This window comes from Sturnira hondurensis, unplaced genomic scaffold, assembly GCF_014824575.4.
Source record: "Sturnira hondurensis isolate 20B ecotype Veracruz unplaced genomic scaffold, ASM1482457v3 Scaffold0017284, whole genome shotgun sequence".
Taxonomy (NCBI): Eukaryota; Metazoa; Chordata; class Mammalia; order Chiroptera; family Phyllostomidae; genus Sturnira; species Sturnira hondurensis.
Window position 1 is genome coordinate 543094 of NW_028089915.1, and position 11733 is coordinate 554826.

The window sequence follows — 11733 nt, forward strand, 5'->3', positions numbered from 1 at the left end:
GCCTGCAGCCCAGGCATGTGCCCTGACTGGGAATGGAACCACGATTGCGTGGTTCGCAGGCCCGCGCTCTATCCACTGAGCTACACCAGCCAGGGCAAGGCCTGTCTATTGCATCCTGGTCCAAACAGCAGCACCTGATGTCAGACTCCACCTAATAGGGGGAGACAGTAGTGGGGGCATTTTTTTCTGGACATTTTCCAAGAGTAGAAAAGAGGAACTGTAAACAGTGACAAACCCTAGCATTTCTCTCTGGCCTGCCCTGGGAGTGGCCCAGCCCAGAATAAGATTTTAAATACTGATTTTCCCCAAACATAGGTGAATAGTATTGCCTACAAAAATGGAGGCATTAGGCTTATAGCAAAGTGGGTAGGTAAACCCCAAATCAATGTAAGTTACTATAGCTACCTCTCCTTTGCATAGTTTCCCCTAGAGTTGGAAGCCACGTGTGAATTTTTGCTGTCTTTGACTGGAGAACAGACAGACTATAGGTAACATCAAGGGCGAGGCTCCGCCCACTTCTCTACCCTTGTTACCAGCTCTCCCTTCTGTACTTAACCTGCTGTGCTTTCTCATTTCCATGGCAACAGGTCCGAGTACTACACAGATCCCAAACAAAATCTGCCCTGTGTTTCTTTATCTTCAGCTTTGCTTCTTAGCAACTGGGATTTCTTCCCCCATTCTCTGCTTGAGTTCCTGCAGGCCTCTCCCTGAGGGAGGTGCTCCGCAGCAACTGCCCTTATGTGACTGTAAACAAGAACCTCCATCTTCCGGAGCCTTAGTGCCTCATCTGTGAGGTGATTGGACTAGTGGACCTTGAAGGTCTCTATTCAAGTCTTCTCACTCTAAGTCACTTTTTCTCTAAATACCTAAGTTCTCAAGATCGAAGTTAGGAGACTTACGTACTTCTGGTTCCCTGGTTCCAGTTTATGAAGTTAGTATATGTATAAAAATATATGTCAGCATATATATACTTTATTTAACAAGTGCTCAAAAATACATACTACTTTTTTTCCATAAAACTTTAGAGTTAGGAACATAGAGGTCACCTTGTCCATGTTCTCATTTTGCCAATAAGGACACAAGCACTAGAGCTTATGGGTGGTAAAGGCAGGATGGAACCCAGGTATTTTGACTTCCCATCCAGTACTCTTTCCATCTGAATACTCACTCTTTTGGGTGAATAATTTACAGCATTTTTCAGGACTTTCTGCATCACATTTTCCAACCCTGTGTCTATTAGGAACTGAACTGAACAGCAATATAACAAGGGGATCCTACCCTAATCCTATACATCCACACCTACCCAATAGCAAAAGTGGCATGATCTATTGTAAACGTGGCCCTAACAGGTCTGGGTTGGGCCCCTCTGAGGGTTCCCATCTTTTATCACTCTGTGGACAGAAACAAGCACCTGTATGGGAGGCAGGAAACATCAGAAAGAGACTGGCATTTTACAGTCTGGGCAAATTACTTACTTAATCTCTCTGAGCCTCAGTTTCCTCCTCTGTAATCTGAGCATAACAATACCCAGAGTTGAGAGTGTCTGCACAAAGTTGATACTCAACAAATGTCCATTTCCAACTCTGCACCTCAACCCCATTTCCAGGGCTGCACCATCAATACTCCATTAAGATTCTCTTCATAGACAACAGTATAGTAATTGCCAGAGGGAAAGGGGGGGGGGGGTAGATCAGGGTAAAAGGGAAAAAATGATGATGGAAAGTGACTTGACTTAGGGTGGTGAACACATAATACACAGTACAGATTCTGTATTACAAAACCGTGCACCTGAAACCTATATAATTTTATTAACCAATGTCACCCCAATACATTAAATTAAAAAATTTGTAAAGGATTCCCTTGGTGGATGATCCTCAGTAAATGTTTAGTTCTCCTAGCCTCTCAAAATGCTTCTGTCTTCCTTTCCTCCACCCCCAAAAACATTCTTAACAAAGGCTTAGGAATGCAAAGTCAGCATCACATTGCCCAAATCTTGCAGAATTAGTGAGGTAAAGGCCCTGAATGGGCATTCCAAATGGAAGGGGTGAGCTTTGCCGATTTCTTGATATTTAGCATGACCTGCCTCTTGGAGATACTGGTGTGTTGACTGGAATTGAGCTTCCAGTCTTCCAGGATCCTAGAGACTAGGAAAGACCCAGGAACAAGCCCTGACTTGTCCAGCTCAGTTGGTTGGGCATCGTTCCACAAAGCAAAAGGTTGCAGGTTCATTTTCTAGTCAGGGTACATGCCTAGGTTATACATGCAAGAGGCAACTGGTATTTCTCTGACACATAGATGTTTCTCTCCTCTCTTTCTCCCTCCCTTCTCCTCTAAAAATAAAATCTTAAAAAAAAATAGACCCGGAAACTAGGGGGTGAGGGGCAAGACTGAAGAAGGGTCCTACTCTGCCATCCTCCCTATTGCCTCCTTTCCAGTGTCTTACTACAAACAGACTGTTCTAAGATCCACTTCTGACCAAGCCAGTCCTTCCTTAAAACAGCTTACAAGCCAGGCTCCTTACCTAAGTCACAGTGTTAAGCTTCCCCTCCTTTTTAGAATTCCCTACCAACTCGCAAGTTCTGCCTATTAAAGTGTTTTTCAACCCTCAAACTTTAGACTAAATGCCCACCTCTTCCAGGAAAATCCCCTGCCTGCCTTCCATCAGGGGGAGGTACTGCTACTTCAATTTACCCAGTATTTGATTTCTGATCTTCCGATCCAGTGAACTGTCTTCACATCTGTCCCCTAAACTCTGAAGATAATTGAGAACCCCGAAGAACTTTTTGTTTACATAGGTTATGTCTATCAATATTTACCATATTAAAACTAGAACCCTTTACATGCTAAGATCAAATATTTTTTAGCAAAAGAACTACATTTTCCAAATAAAGAAATTAGTAAGAAGAGTAGCATTGTTTTACATTTTTTCAAATCTCATTAATGCCTGGCTTAACAGAAGACAGCTGTACTCTCATCTCCTGCTGCGTGCAGTGTGTCGCGATAGCGCACAACACTCAGCCTCTGGAAAACTGCACTGTACACTCACAACTGAGAGTGAAAATAATGTCGGTGTTGTTATAAAAATACATTTGACCCCTCAAATCCTCAATGCAGTCCACATCTGAGGGTCTGAGAAAAGGCTTGCCCCTTAGACAAAAGCAGCCCGAGGCCCTACAGGGAGGGGGTGAGTGGAGTAGAACTTGGGGGTTGCGGCAATCACCCAAGTACAAGAGCTGCCTTAGGATCTCAGAAGCTGTCTCCTTTGTTGCTTTTCTTCCCACTGAGTTCCCCAACTTTCTTCCTCCTTTATACCTTGGCTCTAGTGTAGAGTGAGAGAGGAGCATCAGAAAAAGCACACTTTGGATTTACCTAGTCCTACATTCACCTGTTTCTGTGTCTCACCAGCTGTATGAATTTGGGGAATTACATCCTCCTTCCCTCCCAGCACCCCTCAAGTGCTCACTCAGTACACATTTGATCATGCCCCCACACAGAGAGCACCTGAGAGCACCATGTCCTCTGTGCTCTCAGCCACTGCCTGTGCCTTTACTACCGCTGCCTTACACCAGGGTATTGACCTTAGCATTCTCAGCTGAGCTGGATTAAGGGACCATTTCATCCCTTTGCAAATTCCTTCTGGCTGCTGCCCCTTCCCCCACACAAAGCCAAAGTAGCCAGGACCCTGAGCCAGTCTGCCTATTGTAGCCTGAGAGCTGGTCTAGTCTGGTAGCCCATTCTCTCAGGAGGCACAGGAGCTTTGGGGTCAGGGAGTGGGCCCTAGGGGGTCTTGGGCTTTTGCAAGGACTCCAGAAAGCCATGCAGAGACTTGAGCCATGAAAGACTGCTCAGATATCATCCGGTGTGTGGAGTCGACAGAACTGAGCAAGGTAAGGATCACAAGGAACCACTCTTCCAAATGCTAGCTGCCTGCCTAGGGCTGGCAGTGCCCGGTGGACACTCCTGCCAGGCGGTGCTGCCACCTTGCCCTCAGTCCTAAAGTCTTTCCCTTTCAGACTGAATTCTGCAATCCTGCTTTTGAGCCTGAATCAGGGTCACCTTGCCCTCCACTGGCCTTTCAGGAGGATGCCCGCTGTAGCATCCGAGCTCCCTGGCATGGTAACCATCTCACAAGCATGACCTAGGGGGTAGGACTGAGAGGTCCAAGAGCTGGAGGCACTGTAAAGGATGCCAGAGGGAAGGGAGCCTCAAAATTCTACCCTGCCTGCCCTCAGGTTGGCGTCCCCGAGGTCTGCAGCCAGACTGCCATTTCTCCTGGCTGTGTGTCCTACTGTTGGCCAGCTTGCTGCTCCTGCTGCTGGGGCTGCTGGTGGCCATCATCCTGGCCCGTAAGTACACATGACCTGCTTGGGAGAAGGGCTTTCAAATGAGAATCCATGAGCTATGCTGCCCAACTCCCAGGGATCCAGTTCCTCTGAACCTCACTCCCCCATCTTTCTGCCTCCAGAGTTACAGGCTGTATCCCCATTTGGGGCCTCCTATCATCCACTGCCTGCCAGAGGCCTCACCACCACTGGCACTTCTCCTACCATGACCACTACCACCTCTCAGGCAACCGGGACCCCTCAAAGGCAGCAGGAGGCAGGCATGAGACCCACACCCCAGTCCAGTGAGTATTAAGGGCAGATCTTCCTGAAGGGCCCAAGATGGCCAGAGGGAGGGGGACCAGAAAGAGGCACCTTGGAAAAAATGGGTCCCTCCTTTTGAGCTCTGAACTTAACCTCTACCCCTGCAGCCTGTGGGGGCCTCCTTCCTGGACCAAGTGGTTTTTTCAGCAGCCCCAACTACCCAGGCCTTTACCCACCCAATGCCCACTGCGTGTGGCACATCCAGGTGTCCACAAACCATACAATACAGCTCAAGATTGAAGCTCTCAGCATAGAGAGTATGGCTTCCTGTCTTTTTGATCGCTTGGAAATCTTCCTTGAGCCTGAAGGCCCCCTCCTCAGGTGGGTCTCTCTGCCCCCAGGAGGTCCCACTCCTGTCCTGAATCGCTGTCTGGAGGGTAGAGCCAGGGAGCTACAGTGGGAAAGGCTTGACTGGGACAAATTTGAGTCTTGACCTCTGGGCCCAGCTCTGCTATATAACCTTGGGAAGGTCACTTCCCCCCTCTAACCACATTTCCAGATCTGTAAAATGGAGCCCCTATCTCCTTCCCCATGAATAAATGCTGCAAGGATAGATATACAAGTGCTAGGAAGATCAGAGCTCCCTAGGAAATGAAATTACCCTTTTTAACTACATTGTCGCAGGTTTGAGGAAAGAGGACTGCAGGGCCCAGGCAGGCTCCATTCTGACTGGCCCTGTGCTCTGAGCCTCTATTCCCCCGACCTGGCTTCTTGCAGAATATGTGGGAGGGTGCCTCCCCCCACACTAAATACCAATGCCAGCCACCTCCAGGTGGCCTTCGTCTCTGACAGCAGTGTGGAAGGATTTGGTTTCTATGGCTGGTACCAGGCTGTGGCTCATGGGCATGGTGAGTGTTTTCCCACCATGTCCCAGCTACATGTCAATGGTCTACTTCACTCCCCTCCAGTCACTCCCAGCACTGGCAAAATGTCTAGAGACTCTGGTGTTTCTGAATTTAGATGCCTACCCCCCAATCCAGGAAACTGTGCCCATGATGAGTTCCCCTGTGACCAGTTCATCTGCCTGCTACCTGACTCAGTGTGTGATGGTTTTGCCAATTGTGCTGATGGCAGTGACGAGAACAACTGCAGTGCCCAGTTCTCAGGTATGGGCCCCACCAGCCTCAGGGTGGGTGCTGTCTTCGGGTATCCGATCCAGGTTCAGGCTGAGCTCTCCAGCTCTGGCCCAGCCCCATATCTGCCTGGTAATTCTTCTGGCCTAGAACTTGCTTCCCACAGGCATGACAAAAACTCTCCTCTACAGTTAATGTTGGCCTGTTGGGCAAAGGCACAGATACTGGCCAACTCATGAATGCCTCCTCCTCTCTACAGGATGTGGGGGGAACCTGACTGGGCTCCACGGAAATTTCTCTGCTACCAGCTACCTACAGGAGTACCCTCACCAAAAGGTAAGCCAGCACTCCATGGGGAGGGCAATGTAGCACCCATGGGCATACCTGAGCACCCAGTTAGTGTGGCTATAAACAGTATGATAGACACTGCCTAGTACTTGGGAAGGTCAGAAATCAAGCAGGCAGGAAGAGAGCATTACTAAGTAAGTGCCTACTACATACCCAGTTGTTCCCACGCTCAGTAAACCTATCTCTAAGATGAGACAAGTTAAAAGGCCCTCCCTATCTGAAGAAGCACTTATGATGAGAGCTGGGTGGGCAGTGCCCACCCACACACTGCCTAGCCTGCAGCAGGAAGGAAGGCCTTCTGGCACTCAGCCTAGATGCCCAGATAGGGACCTAAGGAAACTGTGAGTATGTCATCTGTGCCCTCCCTCAGCTTTGCACCTGGCATATCTCAGTTCCCGCTGGACATGGCATAGAACTACAGTTCCACAACTTCAGCCTGGAAGCTCAAGAGGAGTGCGAGTCTGACTGTGTGGAGGTGTATGAGACCAACAATTCAGGGGCCCTCAGCCTCCTGGGCAGGTACCCGTAGTGCCAAGGGAGGAGCTCAAGATCAAGTCCATCCTCCACAGTCTGGCAATCATGGCTTTCTACAAATTAGCCAAGTTACTCCTTAGCCTCATTTTCTTTGGTTACTCCATGCCAAAGTCTTTTCACTGTCACCCTAAAGAAGCCTTTGTTCCTTACATCACCCTCCTCCAGGAGGCTCTTTCCCAGTCCTAACCCTCTCCCATTTCTCCCACCTGCAGGTCCAATTCTACTTCCCTAAGTAGAACACTCACTGATTTTTCCCATCTTTTTTTTAATTATATTTTATTGATTTTGCTATTTCCATTGTCCCAATTTTCCCATTTTTCCCATTCCGCTGTCCCATTTCCCATTTTCCCACTCTCTACCCAGCAGCCCCCACAACCTCAGGCAATCCCCCCCACCATTGTTCATGTCCATGAGTCATGTGTATAAGTTCTTTGGCTACTCCATTCCCTATACTGTACTGTATATCAAAAAATATGGAACGCTTCACGAATTTGCATGTCATCCTTGTGCAGGGACCATGCTAATCTTCTCTTTATCATTCCAATTTTAGTATATGTGCTGCCGAAGTGAGCACTGATTTTTCCCATCTTAAAGGGGCTCAAGTTCAAGCAGTTCGTTTAGTATTCTACTTTGTCTACTGAATACATGTATCTTCCTCACCAGACCCTAAGTTCCATGTCACAGATATGCCTGCCGTCCACTTTGGCACCATCCAAAGCACCAGCTCTGGGTGAGGCCTGTGGGCAGCCTCAGTGCACCCCCGCCAGCCAGGACCACCATGCCCAGGACTGCTCTCTGCTTTGGTCAGGTTCTGTGGAGCACAGCTACCCCCTCGCCTCGTCTCCTCTCATCACCAACTGGCTGTACTCTTTAGGACAGGCCATGGCATCAGCAGCATGGGCTTCTCAGCCATCTACCGGGCCCTCAATGCCACAGAGAGTAGGTGCCCTTCCACAAGCAGGTGTGCACAGTAGAGGTGCCTCCAGGAGAATGGGGAAGGGCTCTGGATCCTGGTCAGAACACTGTGAAGGCAGTGGGAGACAGACATATCTGAGGGCACTGCCATTACTCCTGTGCTTTACAGACCCCTGTGGACCCCAAGAATCCTCCTGCCAGGACGGAGGATGCAAGAGTTTACAGTGGATGTGTGACACATGGAGAGACTGCACAGACGGCAGTGATGACAAATGCAGCAGCCCCTTGTTCCCATCCCCAGGTGAGAAGCCTGCATCAGGGCCCATGGACAAGGACTGGCAGGCCTGAACAAGCTGGGTACCCATTCATAACACTCTTCATAATGGCCATCCCTATCCTTCCTGATGGAGGGATTCACCATCCTGACTCTTCACAGAGTCCTGTGTCACCCCCAAGTTAAATGGGAATCTCAAGAACCAGTCCAGTCTAGTCACAGAAAGACAGAAAGCCCTTCTCCACAGCCCACCTCAAAGAAGAAGGTGCAATCAGGGAAGTTCCTTCTAGATGCTGAGTGGTCTCTGCTAATACTGGTGTCCCATGCTCCCTGAGATCAAAGAGGTGCCTGAATGATGCCCAGGGCTGGCCAATGATGTTTGGAGCAGGCTCTAGCAGGGCTTTCTTGCCTGTGGCCTGCAGGCCACATGCAGCTCAGGATGGCTGTGAATGCAGCCCAACACAAAATTGTAAATTTACTTAAAACATTATGACATTTTTTGTATGTGATCACATGTCACAATGTATTTAATGTGTGGCCCATGGCAACTCTTCTTTTTCCAGCATGGCCCAGAGATGCCAAAAGGTTGGACACCCCTACTAGAGGATAACAGAATCCTCAAAATATGTAAAGCATCTCTCCATTTTATCTCCTTTGATTCTCACAACAACCCCCTTCTGACCCAGTAGAGTGATTAGGTGACTTGCTCCTGGTTACACAGCCAGGTGGTCCCCACAGTGACCCTCCCCTCCTACTCCTGCAGAGATGGCCTGTGAGCCCATCCAAGTGGAGATGTGCATCGGGCTAAGCTACAACACCACGGCCTTCCCTAACATCTGGGTGGGCATGGCCACACAGGAGGAGGTGATGGAGGTCCTCAGAGGTTACAAGGTGCTCTGGGAAGAGATAAGAAGGGACCTTCCCCCACCCCCAGGAAGGGGAGGGAGCCTGTGGTGCAGGTGCTTGAGGGCTGATCTCTTTCCACAGAGCCTGACAAACCTATCCTGCTACCAGAATTTCCGGAGGCTCCTCTGCGGGCTGCTGGTGCCCCACTGCACTCCACTAGGCAGTATTCTTCCCCCCTGCCGCTCTGTCTGCCAGGAGACAGAGCGGCAGTGCCAGTCTGGTCTGGCACTACTGGGTATCCCCTGGCCTTTCAACTGCAACAGGCTGCCTGAGGCAGCTGGCCTGGGGTCTTGTGCCCAGCCCTGATCCTGAAGTAGACTCCTCCTCTGCCTGCCCATTCTGCTTTGCCTATCAGGGTGGGCAGGCAGGGCAACAAAGGAAGGGGGACCAGCATGGAACTTTGTCCATCCTCTCTGGGGCCTCCCGAGAAGGGGAGAAGTCCTCAGCCAGGCTAGTGAGACCCTCCCACTCTCCCAGCTCCTTCTTCAACTCTATACTAGACCCAGCTGCCACTGGAAACAGGCCTGGCTCCAAGCTGTGCCATTGACAGCCTAGACTGTTTCCCACCCAAACCCCTGTTTCCTATCATCTGCCTTCTCCCTCTGCACCTGCTTTTCAAGGTTTCTTTTTCATTTATTCAATGAGTCTCTAGTAATGTGGCAGGCCTTGTTCTAAGTCCTGGGTACCCAGCTATCTGCCTCTAAAACTCTCCTCACTCAGTTCTCAGCTTATATTTCTCCTGGACTTGAGTCTTGTCCTTAGTCTCTGTCACTCACTCCTCTCCGCTCCTTGGAGCAATAGGTGCCCTGAGTGTCTGTCTCACCGTCCTGACTCTCTGTGTCCGGCTTCAAGTCTCTCTCCTCCTCCTTTCTCCCTCCAAAGTTTGGCCGGACGCCTGGCACACCACGAGTTATTTCCTTGCTATTTCCCGGCGGGAGGCTCTTGGTTTCCTTCTGGAGTCTGGGAGGAGCAGAGCAGAGCAGGCAGAGAGCGAACCAAGCAGGACCAGGGGGACCTCGCGGGCTCCCGGCACCCGGCTAGAGGGAAGCGCAGAGGCAGGAGCAGAGGTCAGCTGGAGGGTCTGAAGAAACAAGCGCCTGGAGGGAAGCCATAGAGAGAGGGAGCCGCACCGGGAGCCGGGAAGGTGGGGTGAGCCTGGTGGAAGGGAATGAGGATTGGGGAGGGGACTGTGAGAAAGACTAGGCTCGGGCTAGAGTGGGGGTAGAGGGAGGAGCCCGGCCTCTCCCTTCCTTCTCAGCCGTGTTCTCAAGGTTCTCGGGTCTATGGGCACCCCATTTCTTTGCGTTCCCGCAGCTGCTCAGCTACAGGGATATGGGGCGGGGCGGGGGGGGGGGATCTACTCGGCTGACCTGGGGTGGAGGGCAAGGTAGGCCCCAGAATTCTGGGCCCAACTCCTGTCCTGCCCGGCCCACAGACTACAAGAGGACCCCGACGTTCGGGTTCCCAGTGCCAGCGCCATGAGGCCGCTCCTCGCCCTGCTGCTCCTGGACCTGGCGGCTGGCTCACCCCCACTGGACGACAACAAGATTCCCAGCCTGTGCCCAGGGCACCCTGGCCTTCCAGGCACGCCGGGCCAACACGGCAGTCAGGGCCTTCCTGGCCGTGATGGTCGAGATGGTCGAGACGGCTCGCCCGGGGCTCCGGGAGAGAAAGGCGAGGGCGGGAGGCCGGGTAAGAGCACCACAGCTACGTCGGAGCTGGCAGGGGCCCTGTTCTCTAGGGTCTGCTCCAGTTCTCTGGCCCTGTTCCAGTTCTGCAGGGCTCAGAATTCCCGCCAGGGGGCGCCGCTCCGATCCCGCCCATTCACGCTCTGCCCTGGGAAGAAATAGGAGAGAGCGACTCAGCCCGAGGGATCAGGACCCCTGGGACCCTCTTTGACCAGCGCGTCAGATATGCCCCAGCCCCGCAGGACTACGGGGTGGAGGGGATGAGAGAGGCTAGTGAGCCGGGCAGGACAAGAGGGGAGGTTTGGAGTGGGGAGCTTAGAGAGGACAGGGAGGCTCCTCAGAGACACCCTCTGCGGACGTCTCTGCGGGTGGACCGGCCCTTGCACTCACCCGAACTTCTCCCCTTACCCTCGCCCCCCCCCCCCGCAGGATTACTGGGGCCCCGTGGGGAGCCTGGTCCACGAGGAGAGGCGGGCCCTATGGGGCCAACTGGGCCTGCGGGGCAGTGCTCGGTGCCTCCACGCTCCGCCTTCAGTGCCAAGCGCTCTGAGAGCCGAATACCTCCGCCGTTAGACACGCCCCTACCCTTCGACCGGGTGCTGGTGAACGAGCAGGGTCATTACGATGCCACCACTGGCAAGTTCACCTGCCAGGTACCAGGGGTCTACTACTTCGCAGTCCACGCCACCGTCTACCGGACTAGCCTGCAATTTGATCTGGTCAAGAATGGCGAGTCTATCGCCTCTTTCTTCCAGTTTTTTGGGGGATGGCCCAAGCCAGCCTCTCTCTCCGGGGGTGCTGTGGTAAGGCTGGAGCCCGAGGACCAGGTGTGGGTGCAGGTGGGTGTTGGTGATTACATTGGCATCTATGCCAGCATCAAGACGGACAGCACCTTTTCTGGATTTCTGGTGTATTCTGACTGGCACAACTCCCCTGTCTTCGCTTGATTGCTCGCTGGAAAGTGAGCCTACACTTTCTCACTGCAAGGCGGGGGGGGGGGGGGGGGGGGGGGGGGGGGGGGGGGTTGGAGCGCCATCCTGTTAGCCACATCATGGGTGAAGGCTGGCCCCCTGGAATATTGTGAATGACTAGGAGGGCCAATGGTGGCCTGTCCAGACCTGCTGCTGTCAGGGAATGGGGACAGAGGCTATTTGAGATCAGGGCTTGCAGCACAGGAAACTGGCTGGATTTCTGCCCAAGACCAAAGGAGTGCGCTGTGCTGGCAGGTGTAGGTACCCTGGCTCAGAACCCCAAGGACAGGTGCTCTCTTCCTGGTCTGCTTCGCTGAATCCTCCCTTTTCCCTTTTCTCCTGGGCCGTTTTCTTAGAGACCATTCAATAAATCTTAAT

At 52.0% G+C, this 11733-nt stretch overlaps 2 protein-coding genes and 1 non-coding gene across 8 annotated transcripts; 2 read left to right on the top strand and 1 right to left on the bottom strand.

Annotated features, from left to right (window-relative positions):
* The first annotated feature begins 2293 nt into the window (after window positions 1-2293).
* Window positions 2294-9024, top strand: MFRP (membrane frizzled-related protein). Of its 3 annotated transcripts, none has more exons than XM_037067549.1 (13): window positions 2294-3887; window positions 4014-4116; window positions 4233-4346; window positions 4466-4627; window positions 4754-4967; window positions 5364-5494; window positions 5627-5752; window positions 5979-6055; window positions 6438-6586; window positions 7410-7540; window positions 7686-7817; window positions 8554-8681; window positions 8778-9024. In XM_037067549.1, the coding sequence occupies exons 1-13, from the start codon at window positions 3834-3836 to the stop codon at window positions 9000-9002; spliced, it is 1746 nt and encodes a 581-aa protein (XP_036923444.1). In that variant the 5' UTR covers window positions 2294-3833; the 3' UTR covers window positions 9003-9024. The 3 variants fall into 3 exon arrangements, with proteins under 3 accessions (XP_036923444.1, XP_036923445.1, XP_036923446.1); XM_037067550.1 differs by having other exon boundaries at window positions 7476-7540; XM_037067551.1 differs by lacking the exon at window positions 4014-4116 and having other exon boundaries at window positions 3821-3887; window positions 4233-4627.
* LOC119001950 (U6 spliceosomal RNA) lies at window positions 7069-7175 on the bottom strand. The gene has a single exon (XR_005069654.1). It is a non-coding gene; the product is annotated as a U6 spliceosomal RNA (small nuclear RNA).
* C1QTNF5 (C1q and TNF related 5) lies at window positions 8567-11733 on the top strand. 4 transcript variants are annotated; one of them, XM_037067556.1, is made up of 3 exons: window positions 8567-8654; window positions 10132-10388; window positions 10814-11733. In XM_037067556.1, exons 2-3 carry the CDS (start codon window positions 10175-10177, stop codon window positions 11329-11331), a joined length of 732 nt encoding a protein of 243 aa, XP_036923451.1. In that variant the 5' UTR covers window positions 8567-8654; window positions 10132-10174; the 3' UTR covers window positions 11332-11733. The 4 variants fall into 4 exon arrangements, with proteins under 4 accessions (XP_036923451.1, XP_036923448.1, XP_036923449.1 ...); XM_037067553.1 differs by lacking the exon at window positions 8567-8654 and adding an exon at window positions 9068-9845; XM_037067554.1 differs by lacking the exon at window positions 8567-8654 and adding an exon at window positions 9068-9840.

Coding starts and splice junctions, on each gene's coding strand:
- MFRP (XM_037067549.1), top strand. CDS start 3,834: ATGAAAGACTGCTCAGATATCATCCGGTGTGTGGAGTCGACAGAACTG. Junction 5,495..5,626: donor GGCTGTGGCTCATGGGCATG/GTGAGTGTTTTC, acceptor CCCCCAATCCAG/GAAACTGTGCCCATGATGAG. Junction 6,056..6,437: donor AGGAGTACCCTCACCAAAAG/GTAAGCCAGCAC, acceptor GCCCTCCCTCAG/CTTTGCACCTGGCATATCTC.
- C1QTNF5 (XM_037067556.1), top strand. CDS start 10,175: ATGAGGCCGCTCCTCGCCCTGCTGCTCCTGGACCTGGCGGCTGGCTCA. Junction 10,389..10,813: donor AGGCGAGGGCGGGAGGCCGG/GTAAGAGCACCA, acceptor CCCCCCCCGCAG/GATTACTGGGGCCCCGTGGG.